Below are 22460 nucleotides of genomic sequence, written 5' to 3'. Positions count from 1 at the left end.
ACTACATGTACATTTTAATTGCTGTTTCTTATGTTTTGAACAGGTGAACGTCTGCAATGTTTTTTTCCCCAATTTGCTAGGTGACTTTCAATGTAGAAACTTGCTATCTCACCTTCAGTTTGCTGCTTTGAAAAGGGAGGCTAAAGGGAGAGAGGAAAGCTTTTTTTTTTTTTTGGTCTTTTTGTCTTTTTTTAGGGCTGCACCCACGGCTTATGGAGGTTCCCAGGCTAGGGTCGAATTGGAGCTGTAGCCTCCAGCTTACACCACAGCCATAACAACGCTGGATCTTTAACCCCCTGAGTGAGGCCAGGGATTGAGCCCGCAACCTCATGGTTCCTGGTTGGATTCTTTTCCACTGCGCCACAGACCGGAACTCCTGTTTTTCTTTTTGACAATGACTTTCAATGGGGTAGAAATGTTTTGCAAAGCCAACATTTTCTACTGGGTCTCATGACCCATTTTCCCCTTATAACGGTGTTGCTATTGTGATCAACTTCAGTGCTGGTTAGCCATACTTCTGTTCCCAGTCTTAGACTCACAGCACCAACATATAATGTTTCCATGTGCTTCAAATAAAAATCTGTTTTGAGGCAAGTAATCAGGGTCAGCACAGAGAACGGCACAGGGTGTATCTGGCATGACTCTGGAGACACTGTGTCTTGACCCAAAGATTCTGCAGTTTACAACGGGCACCAACTATACATGGCAGCCCTGTGTGGTAGAGGATGACCAAGCAAAAGATGGAGAAGGGTGAATCCATGGAGGTAGGAAGAAAAGCTAAACATCGGGTCAGAGAAATTAAAGTTGGAAGTATTTTAGGGAGCCTAGCGTGGTCACTGTCACCAAGTGTAGAATCAAAGGAGAAGCACTTTTCTTTGAGATATTATCCTGTCTCGAAATCAGTTTCTAATTTCATGTCTTTCTCCAGCTGCCTCTCCATTGTTCCATGGCTCACCCTCACCAGACTTTCATCTGTTCAGTCAAACAGATCTTGTGGAGGCTGCCAATAACTGATGTCTTCTAAGGCTAAATCTCTCGTCTTCATCTTGCTTGATACTTTCCTCAGTAGTAACCAACACTATTAATTATGCTCTCCTGAAACACTGCCTTCTTGACGCTGGTGTCCGTCTCCCTCACACGCCTGGCAGCTCCTCCTCCATGTCCTTTGCTGGCTCCTCCTCTCCTTGACCAGACCCAGAAATACCCAGAAATAGACTGGGGGACTTGACAGCTGGCCCTTGACATCTCTGCTTTTCTTTTCTCCTCCCCTCCCCTCCCCTCCTCTCTTTCTTTCTTTGTCTTTTTACAGCTGCACCCTCGGCATATGGAGGTTCCCAGGCTAGGGTTTCAACCAGAGCTGTAGGTACCAGCCTACACCAGAGCCACAGCAACTCGGAATCCGAGCTATGTCTATTACCTACACCACAGCTCCGGGCAACGCCAGATCCTTAACCCACTGAGCGAGGCCAGGGATCGAACCCACATCCTCATGGATGCTAGCTGGGTTTGTTAACCTCTGAGCCATGAAGGGAACTCCTCTCTCTGCTTTTGTATGCATACTCTTGCCCTGGGTGACCTTACCCACTCTTGTGGATGAAATGCATCCTCTCAATATCTCTCTAATTCTCATTCTCTCTCTTTCTCACACGCACGCACACACAAACACACATGATTTTCAAATTTAAATTCCAGATCTGCAGCCAATATCTCAAGATTTCCCATTAGTTTTCTTCCCTTAAAATGCAGTGTGTGCTAATTCAAAAGGTTTTATAGGAGTAAATTCATTTTAGAAATATGTGTTTGGTACCAATTAAGCGACAAATATAATGAAAACATGTTTTTAAAAAAGTTAGTTGAAATGTATAAAACCAAGGGGAAGGATCATCATTTGACCAGAATGTTATTTTTTTCTTTGATTTTTCTTTTCTTTTCTGGCCACACCCACGGCCTATGGAAGTTCCTGGGTCTGGGATCAAATCAAACCTGCATGTGTGGCTTGTGCCACAGTGGTAGCAACTCTGGATACTTTACCCATTGCACCACTGTGGGAACTCCGAGAATGTTATTTTTTATACTATTTAACCATTTAAAAAGTCCTTTTGGAGTTCCCGTCGTGGCGCAGTGGTTAACGAATCCGACTAGGAACCATGAGGTTGCGGGTTCGGTCCCTGCCCCTGCTCAGTGGGTTAAGGATCCGGCGTTGCTGTGAGCTGTGGTGTAGGTTGCAGACGCGGCTCGGATCCCGCGTTGCTGTGGCTCTGGCGTAGGCCGGTGGCTACAGCTCCGATTCGATCCCTAGCCTGGGAACCTCCATATGCCGCGGGAGCGGCCCAAGAAATAGCAAAAAAAAAAAAAATTAAAAAAAATAAAAAAATAAAAAAAAAAATAAAAAGTCCTTTTCATTGAATTTGTCCAGAGGCTTTACAGGACAGGAGTTTGTTTGGACTTTGGGCACCAGACTGCCTGAATGCAAATCCTGAATCCACCACAGTAAGCTCTGCTACCTTTGGGAGGATTACTGCCATGGCACCATGGTGCTTGTCTTCTTGAACTAGAGTGGTGACAGTAGGTATCGTGAGTCTTAAATGAGCAAATTTACATAAAACACTTAAAACTGTGCCCAGAACATAGTGAGCATTACTACTAACCATTATTTTTATATAAATATAAGTTAAACATTTTTCCTTAAGATGAAACATCTCCAAGTGCTGTTTTATTGATTTATTGATCTGTTTATCCACTTCGTACCATTTAAGGAAATCGTTATCTTCTGCACTACAATGCCACAGACGTGGTACACTTGTCTAACATGGTGAGACTTCTAAACCTCAGCAAGCTGTGGGCTGTTGCTACTCCTAATTCAAAAGTATTTAGGGAATCGCATTCATTTAAGAACTATGTATTTAGTAACTTTAAGTACAAAGGATAATGAAGAAGTATTTTAAATATGTGCTATTGAAATGTGTCAACCAGATGGGAGAGCCCCTGGTGCAGGAGTAAGAACGTAGAACTTTGCTGGGTGACCAGACACATTACCCCATCTGACCTCACACGGAGAGCTGCCAGTATAATGACTGCAGGCCTGGTTGCTAGCAAAAAAAAAAAAAAAAAAACCTGGATTTTTAAAAATCTTTCAAATTATTTCCCATATGCACAGTTAAATTATTTTGTTTTCACGTTAAAGGATTTAAGAATAACAAAACAAAGGATTGTGACAAGGAGAGAACAGTCTCCAAAGAAACATCATTTTGTTTGATGTCGTAAAGAACTCTTAATGGTCCTTAAAAATAGACACCTTATATTTAAAAAGTGAGGAACAGATTTTAGTACTTACTTAACTCAACCGCAATAAAAGGAGAAAGAAAAAAGCAATTACATGGAGATTGAACATCATGCTACTAAAAAAACCCAAAGGGTCAATGATGGAATCAAAGAAGAAATGAACAAACACCTTGAGGCAAATGACAATGAAAACAACCGTTAAACAACCCTACAGAATCTATGAGATGCAGTGAAAGCGGATCTTAGAGGGAAGTTCACAGGAATACAGGCATTCTTTAAGAAATAAGAAAAATCTCAAATAAATAACCTAACCCATCACCTAAAAGAATTGGAAAAAGAGGAACAAACAAAATTTAAATTAATTTTAAAGATAAAAAAGATTAGAGGGGAAATAAATAAAACAGAGATTAAAAAATAGAAAAAAAATCAGTAACATCAATACTTGTTATTCTAGGCCCAGCACTGTGCAAGTTTACTTAAAGAATTGCAAAACAGCTCTCTTCAAAATATAACACATCTAACTAGTAGCAGGTCTATGTTAGTCAAACTGTAGATTAAGAAGAATAACATCAATAGAGGGAGAAACTGTACCCATGAAACAGAGAAATATTTTCTAAAACCACTCAGGATAATCAGACCCAATGGTACTGGCTGATGAGATTAAAAAAAAAAAAAAATTTAAATAGCTGAAAATGACACACAATTATAGAACAAGAAGTCATTTAGAAAAATAAAATATAATTTCCACTTCCACATTAGCTCTTCTGTCTTTCATATTCTTTCCACCTTTATTTACAAAAGATAATTTTAATATTTACATCTCACAGGAGGTAAAAAGCCCCAAAAGTTTTTGTGCAAAAAACTAAAATCTGCTCAGACAACAATTGTACTGAATCCTTGAACATATTTTCTTTGAAATGGATATAAACCTCATAAAATAGACTCCCCAGAAGTCCTAGAGAAGTTCAACTTAGAAAATAAATTGAGAATCTAAGGATATTGAACTTTGCATGATAAACTTGGGCTCAGCAGCTGTGCCAAAAAGCAGGAACTGAATTCCTCACATTTTCTTTACAACCAAAGAATAAATTGTCTACCCATTTTTCTTTTTTAAAAGAATTTTAAAATTATTTTAATTTTCAGATACTCAACCTCTACGCAATTTTAGCACTCCCTAAGAAATTAAACACTCTCATATCCCGTCCATAAAATGGAAGGAAAAGTATCAGTACATTCTAATGATCAACAGAAAACATTTACTGGTTTCTCACAAAAATGCATTCATTGTAGGAGTATCATAAGGACTAATTGAGACATTAAAAAATTTAACTTGAAACCAACTTTAGGCAGGAAGACTTCTTCCCAAATAAGTGGTTATACATGTAAATGCTAAATACATTACACTATTTTCCCACCTTTTGTTATGGATTATTTCAGGAAGATTTAGTTATATAACCCTTAATTTGAGGGGTTCCAACAGTGTCTACCATAAAATGTAAAGCAAAATTGGTCTTAAAAAATATTGCTTTGATGAAATGACAGATTTCAGTCTACTTCAGACATATCTGGTTACTTTTTAACTACACTTCATTTCAACACAATCATTACTCAGAGATTAAGCACTTTTGAGAAAGAGCAAAATAAACTTTAAATTGCATCAGAATTCTACCCATAACTACCCAATCAATACTGAAGTAGATCCCATCAAGTATGCAAAGATTACAGAATTTCAGTTATAAAATTTGGAGGAAAAAATCTTAATAATGCATAAAAATACTGACAAATTTAAGCTAAAATTACTAGCCCTAGGACATTTTATTGTATAATTACCTTAAAAAGATGGTTAACTAGACATCAGCAGAAATGCTGTTAAAACTGTTGTTTGTTTGCTCAAGGTTGTTCACATTAATGAAACAAAAGATTAGCAGTCTTGGAGTTCCCATTGTGGTGCAGCAGAAACAAATCCAACTAGGAGCCAAGAGGTTTTGGGTTTGATCCCTGGCCTTGCTCAGTGGGTTAAGGATCTGGCGTTGCCCTGAGCTGTGGTGTAGGTCACAGACGCAGCTCAGATCCTGCGTTGCTGTGGCTGTCCTGTAGGCCAGCAGCTGTCCTACAGCTCCGATTCGATTCGACCCCTAGCCTGGGAACCTCCATGTGCTGCGGGTGCAGCCTTAAAAAAAGGAAGAAAGAGAAAAGATTAACAGTCTCTAAGTTAAATTTCACAAAATGAAATTGCTACCTTCTGACAACTTTCAGGGGTAAGATAGGGCAAACCCCAAGTATCATACCTCCTACTTTTAAGCATAAACACAAATAAAAGTCAGTATCAATACAAACGATAGCTTGAGGAAATAAACACTTGGTTAGCCAAGTTCTATAACCTAGAATACTGAGATATAATTCTCCTACAGCAAATTCCTTTCTTTTTTTTTTTTTTTCCTTTTCCTGGAATAGCAGATTATATACTATGGTATGAAAATCTATAAAACCCAAATGTTTTCTGTGTTATTTAGCAAAGAAAGGACGAAGCAGAATTCTTTACCAAACTACATTTGCCACTCCATCCTGGAACTCAGTTGTCTGATTACCCACTCAGTTCCAATATTTCCAAATTGTCAGTCCACCCCACTCCTCCTCATCCCAACTCTTAGCTCCTTTTGCACAGAGTCTAGTTTCCTTTCTGTCAACTAATTCCTGATTTCCAGAAAACTCTCATTCTTCTGATTTCATATTGATCCTAGTCCATTTGAAGTCAAAGAAAAAGCTTTAATACTTAAAGTAATTAAAGTAGAAATGGAAATTAGATGACTTCGGTGTAATGGAAGGTGCATTTCAAGTGTTTTGCAAACATATGGGAGAGTTGCAAGAAAATTTAGATTTTAAACCCTGCCTGGATTCCTTAACTTACTGTTATATTATAGTGTTGCTTTGATTACTAGTCAGGACAAAAAAGTGAGCAAAGACATTAAATATGCATTTTTTGGACACACATGAAAATGAAGAGAGTTGGCCAAGGGATTTCTTTTTTTAAAATAGGTTTTCTTTCTTTTTTGGGGGGCGATGCCTGCAGCATGCAGAAGTTCCCTGGCCAGGGATCGAACTCCCGCCACAGCAGTGACAATGTCAGATTCTTAACCACTAGGGCATCAGGGAACTCCCTGGCTAAGGCATTTTTATCCATAATGACTGTCAACGTAATACATCATGGTTACTAAAAAAAGAAAAGATTGGGACCCTTGCTTAAACTGAGTTTGGCACGAACACATTTGTACATTCCTCCCTTATAATCACACAGTCCTTTAAGGATAAAGAATATGCCCACCGAGCAGAATTATGAAAAATTTATAAAGAATCTATGATAGAGAGCTTCACAACCCAGGTTCCCTAGATTATAAAATACTCCCTTTACCTATGCATTACGTTGTGTATCTCTGAAACATCTGAAAAATATTTTTCTGTGACTTACTAGGCTGTAGGGAATGAGCAGTTTTAGGTATACTGCAATTATCTTTAATAGAATTTGGTAGCTTTCTTCCATTAATTGAGTGATTCAACTGGATCTTAAAAGAAGTTTGCCAATTTTCATTTTTTGAGCCTCTCTGAGGTTCTGGATGCTCTAGATCAGTTTGTCTTTTTAAGTTCCTATCTTTGGAACTCCTCCTCTGTCCATTTAGCAATTTGTCTGGAGGTGAGGAAGTAGCCGTAGCTGATAATTCATCTGGGGATCCTTTTTGCCTGTTTGGCCTCATGTGTTCTTGATCCACCTCTTTCTGAAGCTGTAATGCTTAATAAACTGTCCTGTTCTTCTTGTTTACGTCTCTTGAAGAGTAGATGTTCCAAATCTATCAGTTGTTTGTTTTTTCTAGTTTTTTTTTTTTTTTTTTTTTTGCTTTTTAGGGCTGCACTCACGGCATATGGAGGTTCCAAGGCTAGGGGTCGAATCAGAGCTCCAGCTGCTGGCCTACACCACAGCCACAGCAATGCCAGATTCGAGCCGTGTGTGTGACCTACACCACAGCTCACAGCAACGCCGGATCCTTAACCCACTGAGCGAGGCCAGGGATCGAACCTGCAACCTCACAGTTCCTAGTCGGATTCGTTTCTACTGCGCCACGATGGGAGCTCCCAAATCTATCAGCTTTTGAGTAAAGTTGATTTCCATTTCTTCTTGATCTGAGGAAGCTGTGGGGAACATTTTTCTTCTTTTTGCAGAAGAGCATGGGTCCCTGACTGCTTCAAACAAAGACTCCTGATTTTTTTCTTTTGGAGATATCTTCATTGATCAGTAGGTGAGACTCTTCATTTGCTATCTCTGGCTTTAGGTCCTTCATGACTTATGACACATAACACTTTCTCATGACTGTTTTTGTTTTGATTTTTCCTTCATGGCACCATTCTCTACCACTGGCACATAACTGAGGCATGGGTGACTCCATTGAAGATTTTGTACCCTGCTCTTGAACTTCAAGGCATATCTGTGGAGAAAGTATTGGCATATCGTCCTCAATTTCCATGTCTTGCCATGTAGAGTTCTTCACATTACTGCCGTCAGCTTCCTTAGACATGGAGCTTTTCCTGTCTTCCTGCACAACTTCAGACTGTGATGCTGACCCAAGTTGAGATTTAGGTGACAAATACGTTTGAATAGCTCCAGTGTTTGTTGGCTTGTTCTTACTTTTCTTTTGCGACTTTGTTGTGACTGGATCAGATTTTTTGGAATTCAAGGGTGATGCCAAGACATTTCCCTCACAGAAATTGTTAATATGAAGGCTTAGCTTTCTTGCCAGCCCTTCATCACTTTTCAGTTATTCTTCTAACTCCCTTTGCCTATTTTCTGCCTGTCATTTTTTTTTTTTCCTCTTCTTTCTCCTCTGCCAGGAACCTCTGTATGTATTCTTCACTGGCTTTGTCTTCTTCTTCCTCATTGGCTCCTCGCTCTGCCTCCACCTTGTTTAGCTCCTCTTCATATTCTCTTCTTAATTCCCCAGGTTTACTAAATAGGCAGATTGGTTGATAGTCATCAACAATTTCCTCTGATTCTTGCCCAGAGGCTCTAAGCTTGCCTTCTTTTGGATAGTGTTTTTGAATTATCTTCCATGGTTCCATATTGACAAGAGAATTTGTTCGGGCATGGTGCTGAGTCCACAAAGAGACCCAGCGGCAACAGAAGGGACAGAACAAATTTGCCTTTCGACAGTCCACTGGAAGCATGGTTTACAGAGTGTGTGGTTACAAGGGAGTGTCACAGGCTCAAGTAGAATTTCCGCAAGATCTGGCATTGGCATTCCAACAAGGAAGGGACGGCATCCTTGAGTACAGCTATTTTAATATGCTAAAAAGGCACATTCAGCATCAATACCAGAACTCGGAGATTGGAAACATCAAATAAACGTCTTGAAGCAAAAAAAAAGTTTTCTGCAGGCCAGGTACACGGTACAGCCTTGGAAGGTGGTGTGTTTGTCCATGTTTAAGACAAACGTCCGAAAGGAAAACAAAGGAACCCTGGCTGCTCTCAGCAAGAACAGCCTTGCGGCAGGGCTAAGGGTTAGCTCCGGCTCTCTGGTGCTGCAGGAGGCACGTGCCAGGTTCCCCTCCTTCCTCTTACCAGGCAAGGATGCTCCCTAGCGCTGCTTCCACCTGGACTCGGAGCTTCTGCAGGAGCTGCACTTCTGTTACCATTGCTGTGGGGCCCCCTGCAAGAGCCCTTCTGGGCACTCGGAGCCTGCCCCTTCCTCTCTTCGGGTCAACCCACCCATTTTTTCTGTTTTTAGCCATCACTTCTCTAATATGAGGGAAAAAAGAGAACTAGTGAGAATCTATTTATCTATGTGTGTGCGCAGAAAGCTGACCAGAGTAACTGGTGGACTTCCTCATGTGATTTTCCACACAGTAAAGCACATTATCTGATGCTGTTTTGTCCTTCAGTCTCAGGTTTCCATTAACCAGTCTTATGTTTGCTTTTCAAGTGTGACATGACATAAAAAGTGGCATAAACTTCCACAAAACAACATCTTCTATAATAAAGATCTTTCCAGAAAGCTAACTCCAATGCACTCCACTAACACTTTCCAGGGATTGTTAATTCCCAGAAAGCTGCCCCCAATGTTCTATCAAAATCCCCCTTTCTGAAAGTTCTTGTCATTGCTTAAGCTGTGAGTAAAGGAAACTGAGATGAGCTTTCTCGGCCACTCCAAGAACGTCCCTGAGCAAACTAGAGGCTGGCTCCTTCAAGGGTGGGCCAAGGAGCAGCATCAGAAGTGCTGGACCTACCCTATTACTGAGTCAGAATCTGCCTCGAAACAAAGCCCGTAGGTGACATCCCTCATGTTGAATTCTAGAAGGTTATTCATTTTCCTAACAGTCTTTTGACCCCCATGGCTAAGAAAGCCTTCATCTTTCCTCCTTTCCTCAAAAGACCAATTTATAGGTATTTACTCTTTCCTATTGATACCCTCTAATGTGTGTCTTCTTAATAATTTTAAGCCATAAAGCAGCAAAAAAACCAGACACCATGTGGACTCTTGTCAGTACTAAATGAGAGGTGGCCCATGTTCTCATAGCCTTTGACATCTGACCAACTAAGACCCAGGTAAAGCAGATTCATCCATTCTACACGATATACACTAAAATACAGCAACATAGAATTGCTTTTATTACCACTGCTAAGTCTCACCCTATTTCCCAAGTTATGCAGCCTGCTGGAGGTGAGATGCTCAACTATACATTGGAGATAATTAAACTGACTTCTGTTGTAGGGATCTGTAAATGTTCAATGTGCTAACACAGAGCCAACAGTTTCTCACAATGCCTAGAACTGGCACTTGCTAGTCCCCCTGTCTTAGAGCAAGAATAGCTGCAGAGGGTTGTACCACATGATTTCCTTTCCTTTTCTTTCTCTCTCTCACCTTCTTTTTTTTTTTTTTTTTTTTTTTTTTGGCTTGGAGATGAAGGAAGGGCATCACCTGAAATTTCTGGTCTGTTGTGCTGCTCTTCAGGCAGCGTGAGTCCCTTGCACTTCGCATCATGTCTCTGCTTAGTCTACGCTATGCCAACTATTCAGTTCTGCCATATGACAACAGACACTGACATATGTAGCTCTTGGGGTGGAAACCCTGCCAGTTACTTTCATAGCCCCATTTCCCTTCTGGAAACGTTCAACTTGTTTGGTTAATTTGAATGTGTTACTTAAAACGTGGTAACTTGAGCCCTTCCACTGTGATGCAAACAGCAGGCCAGTTACACTGTTCTACATGCAACTTAGAGCTCAAGTGAGTGTGTCCCTGGGTGGTATTTGAAACACATTAAAAACTATTAGGATTTTCAAGTATTTTCTTGATATGCTAATGTTTTCAATTCAGACCTCCCTGATGTCACTCACACAATGCCACTTATTTCTGAGGCACAGAGAATGCCCCCCCATTCCCCCCCCCCCAACACCAAGACCTCAGGAGTCCAGCAGGTGGGAGCAGGGCTGGTGAGCAGACTCCTTTTCCTATGACAATTGCCCTTCCTTTCCAGCCATTTGAAGTAACTAACTATATAAAAAGCATCCTTGGAGTTCCCGTTGTGGTACAGTGGAAATGAATCCACCTAGGAACCCTGAGGTTTCAGGTTTGATCCCTGGCCTCGCTCAGCGGGTTAAGGATCCGGCGTTGCCGTGAGCTGTGGTGTAGGTTGCAGATGTGGCTCGGATGCTGCATTGCTGTGGCTGTGGTGTAGGCCAGCAGCTATAGCTCCGATTAGACCCCTAGCCTGGCAACCTCCATATACCATGCACACGGCCCTTAAAAAAAAAAAAAAAAAAGGCATCCTTGATTCCTGTGGGATGTCTTACGGGAACACAGCTGTTGGATTATCTGCATTAAATCAGACCTCACTCCTCCCTGCAGTTCAACTTTCTGTTTTTCAGTAGTTAAGGATGGGTTCAGCAACATGAGTGCAGATTTGCATATGATGTTTAAAGACAAAAACTCGTACAGAAGAGTCTGTGTGGTTAAGAGGGCTCCAGACCAGAGCATACCTGCCCTCCACACACTTAGGAATCACTCTCCACTTTAACTCCTTTCTGTTTGTGAACCTTATTAATTGCATCTGATACTCGGTCTGCGTCAGTGGTCATTACTCATTAACTTCTCTGCCCAAACCAGTGTGTCAACTTAAGGTTTTACTATGACAGTAAATGATTCCACGCAATCCGTGCAAAAGATCATGAGGATGGACTCTGGCTGGGTTGAATATTACCCACTATTCCTCCAACAGAGGGAGAAAAGAGGAAACATCTGTGAGCAAGGAACCTTTGGAAAACACAGAAGAAGCAAGCACTAGGAATACTTCAGCTACAATTTTACTTGTCCATTATACTTCATATAAGCTGAGGAATTTTTTTAATTAAGAAAGCAATGACTTCCTCTGGTAACTCCGCACAGACATTTTTGGTCCTCTGACCTCTGCCAACATGCTGTGACTTCAAGGGTATAAAACTGCCGACAGTATTTCAGAGCAAAGTGTGAAGGTTTGAGATGTCCGCATTTATCTTCCACTATTACAAAATCCCCAAATGTTTTTCAAACTGATTTCATCATGGGAAGGATAGAAGCTCTTGGTGCATGGATAAAATACAAGACAAGATGTTTTAATACTTTTTTTTTCTGAGATGAGGGCACCTCAGTGTCAAAGCCCGGGGTGGAAAGAGGAGAGCAGGATCTGTTCAGATGGGCCAGTGGCCACAAAGAAACGGTGTTGATGTCACAGGTAGGGAAGACGGGCGTTAAGAAGTCAAATCGAGTATAATGGACAGAGACAAACGACTGAACTATTATCAATGGCGTCACGCTCTGTCAGGAGGAATTTATACCCATTCATTTACATCCATTCATTGTTTTAGCGGCACCATTAGAGAAAGAGCCACACAGCCTTCCAGTTATGGTCTCTGAGATAGGGGAGAAGAAAATTCACATCCAGGGCTGGGCCATGTGACCAAGAAAGCTCTTAGCCAAGAAAGTCCCAGTGGACGTCTAACTGTCAACCCTAAATTGCTCTTGTCCATGGCATGTTTTGACTTGCGATGTTGGTAAGTTCCCCAAAGGTTTCCAGGGCTTTACTCTGTGTGTGTCAAATGAGGCAAAGGCTTAAGGTTTAGTACGTCTAGTAAGTAGTCCTGAGATTAAAGTGGTGTCTGGCAGGCCTGAAGATACTAGCAAATCGTGCTGGCTTCATCAAGCTACAGGAATTCAGTTCCTCTTTACAGTTAGGCTGAGCTAGACACAGAATGAGAGACAGACAAAGCAGATTGGCAAACGAACCCATAGAAGAGAGAGATACAATCCCCTAAGACATAGGGGATCTCATCTTAGGCTGCTGGCATGAGAATTCTAGCACCACTGCTCCCTTGCTGTGTAAGCTCGGGCAAGATACTTAAGCTCCCCTGCCTTGGTCCCCTTATCTGCAAGTTAGAGATGACATAATCTACTTCCCAGGGTGGTTGAGCGTAGTAAGTGAGATATCACAGACTGGGTGTTTAAAACAGCATCATAAACTCCTGAACATCATGAGCTCAATGAACGTTAATTGTTACTACATATTTAAGTATTTTTATTGGATAAAAGGCAGTACTACATTGTATTTCTCTTTTCATGCTCTTTGGGGCAAGTAAGCCTCTTTTGGTATAGTATCTCTCCCAGGGAGTCTGGAAGCCATCTAGCCTTCCTTAGATTGAAATCAGTGCTTCTACTGATATAAGGTCAAGGGGATCCTTGTACAATGTTCATGGTTCTTCAAGTCTTACCAGCCCTCTTCAATTTCAGAGAGAATTCACGAAACTATCTTTTGATCACCACAGTCTCTTTTTCACATTTGTATGCTTAATAAACTATTACATACTTCTTAATTCCCTCATCATTTCTATATTTTTCTTAGGATTTCATTTCAAAATAGTGTAGATTTTGCCTTGACACTGTGTCTTTAGGCTTTCAGCCTCCCAGAATCTAAACTTTGGCCCTCTCTGGGGCCAAATATCTCTTTTTATTATTGCCTATGCTACCACTTTTTAATGCACTCTTACACTTGCAATGCTATCATTTATAAGTAGATGTCATGTTAGAAAGATTACCAGACACCCCTGAACAATCTATAGAGACAGGTCTATAATAACTCTAGGCATGACATTTTGTCTCGAAGCAACCCAGAAAAATGAGATGCTAGTATATTTTTGAAAACTCCTCAAGAGGGAGCTGTCAAAATTTCCATCTGTGCTAGGATCACAGTGGCTTAAGGATTCACAGAAAGATGAGAAAAAATGCTGAGCCTCAGACACTAATGTGGTCACAGGTATCTTCCAACAGACCCCCCCCCCCATTGCTGCTAGAGCTGGAGGGTGGGTGTGGGGCAGGGGGAGGAGGTGACACCTATTCTGCTGTTTTCACAGTAACTGAAACCAACCAGATAACTGAAGAAAGCCTCACGCTGTTTTGACTTTAGACTTGCTGTCAGTATTGCTCAGGCATCTAAAGCTTCATGATTTCACTCCAGCTACTCGAGAACCATTAATAATTTTTTTTCCCTAGAATTTTCAAAGTAAAGTCTTCTGCTTCATAAGTTCCTGCCAAGGGTTTAGAGCTACTACTTACTGAGTAATATGATACCAGATGATCATAAACCACGCTGCCCTGAATCCAGCACGGTTTGAATTGCATGTCTCAGCAAGGATCTTCAGCTCTCCGCTGAAATCCATCCTTAGGCACCCAGCTAGACTGCATTTCCCAGAATCCCCCTGTCATTAGGTGAGGCTTGAGGTCAAAGCCCATAGGAAGGTGAGCTGAATGAGGTTTGCTGTTATGCTGACACTTAGGAGAGAAGTTATACCTCCCCCACCCCAGTGTTCTCTTGCTCTTTCTTGTGGAGAGAAAGGAAACTTGGAAGCTCCAGATTGAAGAGCTTTTGCTAGCCTGGGCATGAGAGCCACTCTGAGCGAAAGGCACTTGTAAAACAGCAGGTGCAAGAAGAACAGTCTGATCTCCCTGTTTCTTCCTGAAAGCAGGATGCAAAACTCCCATATAAAAGATGCTGTCCCCACACCAGGAGGAAAGAGACATTCTTATCACCAGAGATGGGAATCCGGGCCAAGCAAAATCTGTTCAGACCTTGTAAGAGTCACTCTTTACCTTCCTTTAGTCTCCCTGCATTTTCAGTGACTTTCCCACAAGGTCTCTTGCTTTGTTCAACCTAGTTTGCACACACTGAGGCCTTGCCATTTCTCTGGGTCTTCATTTTGCTATGGGGACTCTCATGGACATGCAGATACCTGTATGCTGGGCTCCAGTGAATCAATCTTATGACTATTTAATTTTCAGGCTGGGCCAGAGACGCTGAGAAAGTAGAGATACAGTTTGGCTTCCTACAGCATATCCCAACACACTCAATATGCTCTGTTTTAAAATTACACACTCTTCCTAAAATTACACAGGAGAGTAGAGATGACTCAACTTCATTTTAGAACTTTTTAGTTTGTCAAAGATGCTTTACTGCTTAGGAATCTCACAATAACCTCTGACAAAGAGAAACACAGGGAAAATACATACACGTGCTTTAAAAACCAGTACTGCAGTAAGAAAGCTTAAAGAGTCACAATTTAAAATACCAGAAGTAAAAGTGTAGTTCAAACTTTTTATGTTATGCAAAGGAAAACTGCATAGAATGAGTCGAAAAAAATTAAACCAAGTCTCCATTTCAAATCTGAGTTGATAATCACTGCATTTTTGAGGAGTTTCTCTTATGTCCCAAATTACCAATAAGAAATCATTATTGACATGTTAACTGTCCTTACCTGCTAAAGAGGACATGTTGATAATGATGCCGCCTTCACCTCCATTTTGCTTACTCATGTAATCCAAACCCAGGTACGTTCCACTGATTACAGAAACCTAGACAAGGGGCATAAGTGGGGAGAGCAATTTTACTTAGAGTCACACACCAAAGTTTTTATTGCTATCCCCGACCCCGAGGAAGATTCCTGCAAATATAGTCAATGAAAGGTTCTGAAGTGATATTTTTTTAAGCCAGGCATTGATTGGATTCTCTTTCATTTGCCTAAACTTGTGGAATTGATCACATCGCTGCAAACTTCGCTGTCTGACCTGAGATTTTATGATAAAGGTTAGACTCCAACAGTGCCTTGAGACTTTCGCTAAATTCTCTGCACCTGCGAGAATCTACATCTTCTTTTCCTTTTCTAAATACCGGACACAAGAGTTATTCACCCGTCTTAGCATGTGGTTCTCCTGTCCAGGTGTTCCACCTTAATCAGTTGCTTAAGTCCCTTGGTTCTTGGAATATGTAGCAGTGAATATCCTTGATTTCTACACAGTTTTCATTTCCTTCTTCTCTTCTGCATTTGTGTCGACTTCTCCACGGAAAAAAGAGGAAGGTCATCTCTCCAGCTTTAGTGCAGGCACTGGTTAGTCTAATTCAGTCACAGAAATCCCCTTCCCTTTGCCCATGACAGATTTAGGGGTTGTATATGACCCGTTTCTGGCCAGTGAGACCTGAGATGCAATCAAGAGGTGGAGTGTGGGTTGGAGAGGGTGATGGAAGAGGACGCTACAGAGAAAATTTTCATTGCTCTTAAGAAAATCAGGAAATGACTGCATTACTCCTTTTTCATTGCTTTGTACAGGTGCAATGGGAGGAAGGAAGACATACTGCTAGCATCTTTAAGGCAGAAACCATCGTGAAGGATGGCAGATGGGAGAGGAAAAGAAACTGGTCCCGATGAGATAAAAAGCTGCACTGTCAAGCAATCCAGAACTTCATGTCTTGTGAGATCACATAGCTGTTTTAATCAGTTTCTGTTCCTGGGCATATGGTCTTTGTAATGCAATCACTACAATTTGTCCACCACTCCTGCAGCTATCCTTCTGATAGCTTACTCTGCCTTACGACTCATCTCCACATCTAGGGACTTTCTCGGTTTTATTCTAACACTTAAGAACTAACCACTGAAAACAGCTTGTGACATGAGAGGTATCTGAAACCTGACATTCCCTTTTAGATGTAAGAACTCCTCTCTAGCCCACCTCATGCTTTTAAAAGGTGAAAATTTTCTTTTGGCATCTTAATTCCGGCAATACTTAACTTCTTACAATAAAGCAAAGAAAATGATACAACAAATAACATGATAACGAGCCTGCACCTGAGAGCGTAGATTGGTGGTTACCTTCTTTTTATTTTCAAAAGTCCTCTTGGAGTTTTCTTGACAAGCATTCAGTTACCTCTCTACCTCACAGTAGCTCTCGCACAAAAAAGGAAACTGAAGGGTCTATTCACTTAAGCCATGGGGCAGCCTGATATTAAGTGGGTTTACGGGGAAGGAGTAAATCTGCACAGGAGTCCATTTAAAAAGGAAAAACAAAATATTCATGGTTTATATAAGAAGGAAAACATGTAGGTGGCAGGAATGACTGAAGTCAGTTCGATTCAGTGTGTCTGTCCAAGTCTCCAGCATGTCTGAACAGCATTTTAGTTTGTGTGCCGGTGCTATGCTTCTGGTCTCAGGTATTCTGATACCTGCTTTTGTTTTCAACATCCACAAGATGCAGCCAGATAGAAAATTTGGGAATGTTTGTTTTTAAATTTTTTTTTTTTTTTTTGAGCCAGATTTAGTTCCTGGTCTTTGATGGAAGAGGATAAGAGATTATCCTGCCATCTGTCATCAGGTTAAGAACTGAGTAACTTTTCAAATGAAAGTGTTCTTAGGATAAACCTACAAGACAGGCCTAAGGCTTTGGCTGTACATAGATGATTATTTTCACCTCTCTTCCTTTACTGTGACAACCTCTTCCATATCCCAGATTGCAGATTAAAGCAATTGTTAGAATACCACAGAATGAAAATGTTTCCTAAACGTATTTGTTGCCTTTGGGCAACGTTCACACATTTTATAGATTGAGCCATTGTAATATCAAGCATCTAGGAGAAAAAAAGAAAATGAACATTACATGTATCTTCTAGTTACAAACCCCAAAAAGCTGGACTCTGTAGTATTATTTTAGTTCATTTTGTAAAGGTAGTTAACATTTTATATTTGACTCTCAAAAAAAAAAAAAAAAAGGAAATCCAATATCTAAGTTTACATAGTGAGAAGAAATAAAAATTCAATGAAGACAAAATGGCCTAATTAACACATGCTTACTCAATAGTTTTGGTTACGAAGAAACAATTTATATGTAATACTGAAGTTGTGACTATGTTCTTAAAATGCTTTTTTTTTTTTCCATGAATTAAAGCATTCTAAAACTTAAAACCACTCTCATAAATTCCCCTATCCTGGAGCTAATTCTCTAGTAATAAAGATAAATGGACAAATGAATTCATTTAACTCCTCTTATCAGGCATCACGTCTTCCTGTTACACACATATAGCATACATGTTCCTATAATATTTATGCCTCACATTTGTGTGTGTGTGTGTGTGTGTGTGTGGAGATGATCTACTGAAATTTCCTAATTTGTCATTTCCTTTATCTTATCTTTCTCTGCTCTGGAGTTCCTTTTAGTTTATTTATGGTTTTTGTACTATCCAGGAATCTTTTTTTTTTTTTTTTTTAAGCGAAGCTAGTGTTTATTTAAAGGGAGAAGAGAGAGAAGATAGGTGTGGAGAAAGCACAGGCACAGGCTGGGGGTGGGGGAGGGGGAGAGGGAAAGACAGAGACAGAGAAGAAGAGCCAGAGAGAAAGGCAGTAATTAAATTTTTTTAAATTCTGTCATCTAAATCATGAAACTCTTATTTTTCCTCCAGCCAAGTTCTCAAGGAATACTAATACAGATCACCTTTCTTCTTCTGTAATCTTTTCACATCTTTTATTCTTCAATGTTCAATCTTTTTAAAGTTTTGCTTGTTCAGGGGGTAAATGGGATTGTCTTTCTCCTTGCAGAAGCTACTTGTAACTTAACAAGCTTTGTCTACCTATCATAAATCAATGGGATCTTTAGATACCACAGTTAAGTAAGGATAACAGCACTGAGTTACTAACTTAGGCTGTAATCAACATCCTTGGGAGCCAAGACAAAGGAATACATATGACAACAGTGTTTCTATCCATTTCCTCAGCTCTTCCTTAGGAATACAGGGCACAGAGAAATGAGAGGATGAATGAAGAAAATGCATCAGTATCTGGGCAAGAAATGCAATTTATTGAGTGAACCCTAGGTAATGGCACTGTGCCTGATGCTTCATACAAATTATTCCACTGAAGCTTAACCAGCAGCTTTCAAGGGGAGAGGACTGTTTTCATCCTTTTACAAACTGGGAACTTCAAGATCAGACAAATGAAATAGAACAAGTCCATGAATTTTAAATTCAGGTCAGAAACAAATCTTGTAAAAAATTACCAGCAACAGCCATCTCTTTTGTTTAATTTTTATTTGAATATACTAAGAGCGTCAATGTAAGTCAGTCACAAAGTCAGTCACATATCCAGATTCTGTTATAAATCCCACGTGAATGGGAACAGACTATTCAGGTTTATGAAAAATTTCAAAAAGTAAAAGAAATACATTACCAAACTGACTTCTCAACAAAGTTAAATCTACTTCCTCCCAATGGCCAGACATAAGAGTTTGAGTCTTTGATGGCTATGCCAAGACTCATTCCTTCCTAAATATTCCCCGTGAGCATGAGCAACTATAAATAAGGCAGCTACCAGCTAGTTTCAGACTGAGGAGGAAGCACGGAAGGTCTTAATAGAAACAAAAGCCTGGGAAGAGGTTTAATGTAGCTCTTGTGCAGGAAGGAGTGAAAATGGAAGGACACACTATACTGTTTGCAACACTGATGAATTAGGAAACCCTTAGAACAGGGTACTGAAACACGGAAGTGAATATCCATGTATGCAAAATATCAGAGAGCGGAAGTTTACTTTTCCCATACATTTTAACTGAACAGCTCCTCTGTCTACAAAACAATCTTGAGAGAACTTACAGTATACTAGCATCAGTGGTACACGTATAGCAAGAATGCTAATAAAATTTTTAAAATGGAGAAGCCCCCTACAGAGGGTATAAATTATGTGGTATAAGATTTCAGAAGATGGACAGACGTGTGATGAAGTCCTTTAACTAAGCAGTTACTCTCTGACATGAACAAGGACGTGAAAAAACGTAAAAGAACACACATGGAATTGTATAAGAAGGCAACTTACATCCAGCGCAGAGTTGAAAAAAATATTATACAAACCACACACAAATATTTGCATTATACTAAGAGAGATAACCAAGTTAGAAAGACAATGATTGGTCAGACTCTAATCTACTTTTGCAATGGGTGTTTTAGGTAGGAGGGGAAGTAACTTGTTTTTAAGTTATATGTGGGTAACAAAGGTTAGGTCTTGTTCTCTATGTAATATTAAGTAAATGTCATCAGTCTCTGGAGTTAAGCTAAGGAGTGGCCTTTGTCAGCAGAGTGCAAAGAAAAATAAAGGCCAGCTATATTTCAATGTGGAAGAATCCAGAAGAGTGTGTTGTAACCAAAAGGGACAAATAAAATTCCTGTCTTCCAGAATTTTCTATCTGCAGATAATGTAAGAACTTTCCAGCTTGAAGCAGGTGTTTATTCACTTATATATTTATTACATTAAAGCAAACATGCCCTCTCTGCTGGACGAAGACAGATAATTCGAATCCCATTGCCCTGTGGTAATCTCTTCACTATTTTCATGTTTCTTTGTATGAACTTGAATCATGTTTTCTGACAGCTGATTTCTCAGAGAAAAGACACAGTAGGGGCCCATTAGGTAGGCACTGAACACAGGAACTCTACACCCTAGTGACCTTTATCTATAAAATATCTGTAGCTCTACTGATAAAACTAAAAATAGCATGAGGCTCAAAGGAGAGAGCTACTCTGTGATTTTGTGCTTTTTTACTGGCACAAAAAATTCCTGTCACTTTATGTGGTTTTGGAGAGTGGCATAAATTCACAAAAACGTATTCTTAAAAATTCCTGCAGTTGCCAATTGGGGGCATATTAAAAAATTTTTTTTTTAATCTGACAACCAAAGGATGTAATGAAGTATGATTCATAACAAGTCAACGGTAGTCACCAAAGATTAAATATAAAATGTACAGTTTTCTTATCAGCTAAAGAAAATTAAAGCTGTCCAATGGAATTTAAGACAAGAATGGAAAAAGAACATAAACAAAAAGAAAACCTAGTAAACATAAAGAATGAACAAAAGTGGAAGAAATAGATCCTAACAGAAGAGGAAGAATAAATCTGAGTGGCTTACATTCACAAATATAAAAAGCAGATGTTTCTAGATGTGATTTAAAAAATAAATCTCACATTGTTAGCGAGAGACAAAATTAACATTAAAAGTTACACTTTCAAAATAAATAGAAATAGACAGGCCTAGGTAAATGTGAGTCAAAAGAATACACAGGAAAACAATTTTATATCTGAAAATATAAAATGAATCAAAGATCACAGGTTGAAAATGGGGCTACGTGGAGTTCCCGCCGTGGAGCAGTGGTTAACGAATCCGACTAGGAACCATGAGGTTGCGGGTTCGGTCCCTGCCCTTGCTCAGTGGGTTAACGATCCGGCGTTGCTGTGAGCTGTGGTGTAGGTTGCAGACGCGGCTCGGATCCCGCGTTGCTGTGGCTCTGGCGTAGGCCGGTGGCTACAGCTCGGATTCAACCCCTAGCCTGGGAACCTCCATATGCCGCGGGAGCGGCCCAAGAAATAACAACAACAACAACAACAACAACAAAAAAGACAAAAAAAAAAAAAAAAAAAAGAAAAGAAAATGGGGCTACGATTTAAAAAAAAAAACTAAAGTCAACAAATTATAATCACCATCAATTTATGCTTTGAATATTATAGGTTTATACTATAGAGTTCACACTGACAGAATTGCTCCAAGAGGTAGGCGAACTGACACTTATCATTTGAGATATGATATTCTATTCAGAAATGGACAGATCCAGAAGATAAAAGTAAGCAAATAAGTAACTGACATCCAAACCAAATGGAAATATTTTAAGAAAAAATTATAAGCTCCTATTATTTATTAACAGAGAGATACAAATATAAACTTAAATTGGGTATTAACGAGGAACTTCAATGCTATCTTAGCCATTGTTATACCATTATAAAGTAAGATTTAGCCAAGAAGTATATGGTTCACAGTAGGAAACTATTTCATTTTATTTCAAGTTGCTAGCCTAAAGTGGAAGAAAATTAGAGTTGTCTCAATTAAGGTCTCTAAAACACACACAAGAAAGATTTTGAGAGACACTTGACAAATAGGTTTTAAAGTTATTATGAAATATAATAATATCCAGGAACACTTGAGACAAATTTTAGAAAGACCTAGAAGGAGGGTATTTAAACTTTAAAACAGTACCTTTTGTTCTGGGTCAAAGGATTTCAGGCATCTATCAAGTATGGGAAGCAACTCTACCTTGTCAAAGTGGTGCTGATAGATTCAGCTTTTTTGTGTGTGAGTGAGTATAATTCTCATTACTCCTATCAAGTTATTACAGTTAAGTCACTACTCAATATTTCTTGACCAAGCATTATCTTCAAGATATTGTGTTGACCACTGAAGGGAGAATGAGGAAAAACATAACGTGGTTCCTGTTTTTAAAGAGTTTGTCATCTCATAGGAGCACCTCACGAAGGAGGGACCACTCCCTCTAAACTTACACACACACCATGCCCCCCTGTCCTTTACACATGCCTGCTTTGTATGACTACTAAATGACCTCACCGAAGCCAGGGTGACCCCATGCCCAGCCCAGCTCTGACATTTGGCTTTAGTTAAAGTGAGTTCTGCTCATCCTCAATATCTTCTATCAAGTATGTTTATAAAATAGGATAACCATCAAACTTGTGATGCAATGAATAAAACAAAGTTTATTTCCTAATTCTCCATTTTTACAATTCAAATAAGAGCTAGATAATCATCAAACATTGTGGAAATTATACACACACGTGCACGTGCATGCACACACACACCCCCTGATATTCAGGATAAAAATTTGAATAATTACAAAGTCCCATGGTCACTTTATCTTTGTTTGCTCCTACAGTCCTGGAATTAAATTAAGATTTATTTTTTAAGAAATAAAAAATATTATTGGCATATTTTTTCTATAAGGGATCAGATGGTAAACATTTTAGGC

General features: G+C 39.7%; 1 protein-coding gene and 1 pseudogene across 6 annotated transcripts in view; both read right to left on the bottom strand.

Annotated features, from left to right (window-relative positions):
* HPGD (15-hydroxyprostaglandin dehydrogenase) overlaps positions 1-22460 on the bottom strand; it is a 54799-nt gene that overhangs the window by 27422 nt on the left and 4917 nt on the right. For all 6 annotated transcript variants that reach the window (XR_002338278.2, XM_021071976.2, XM_021071975.2 and 3 more), the window contains one exon: positions 15104-15200. Coding sequence is in view for 5 of the 6 variants with exons in the window: in XM_021071976.2 (XP_020927635.1) it covers positions 15104-15200 (97 nt within the window). In the remaining variant the exon portion in view is untranslated. The remainder of the gene's footprint in view (positions 1-15103; positions 15201-22460) is intronic.
* On the bottom strand, positions 7266-10304 carry LOC110256674 (E3 ubiquitin-protein ligase RNF168 pseudogene; annotated as a pseudogene).

This window comes from Sus scrofa, chromosome 14, assembly GCF_054392235.1.
Source record: "Sus scrofa isolate SSC_HxYL_T2T_F1_AM1 chromosome 14, Sscrofa_HxYL_maternal_Yorkshire_Landrace_v2.0, whole genome shotgun sequence".
In the NCBI taxonomy this organism is placed as follows: domain Eukaryota; kingdom Metazoa; phylum Chordata; class Mammalia; order Artiodactyla; family Suidae; genus Sus; species Sus scrofa.
The sequence above is the reverse complement of the archived record's forward strand: the minus strand, read 5'-3'. Positions and strand labels throughout refer to the sequence as shown.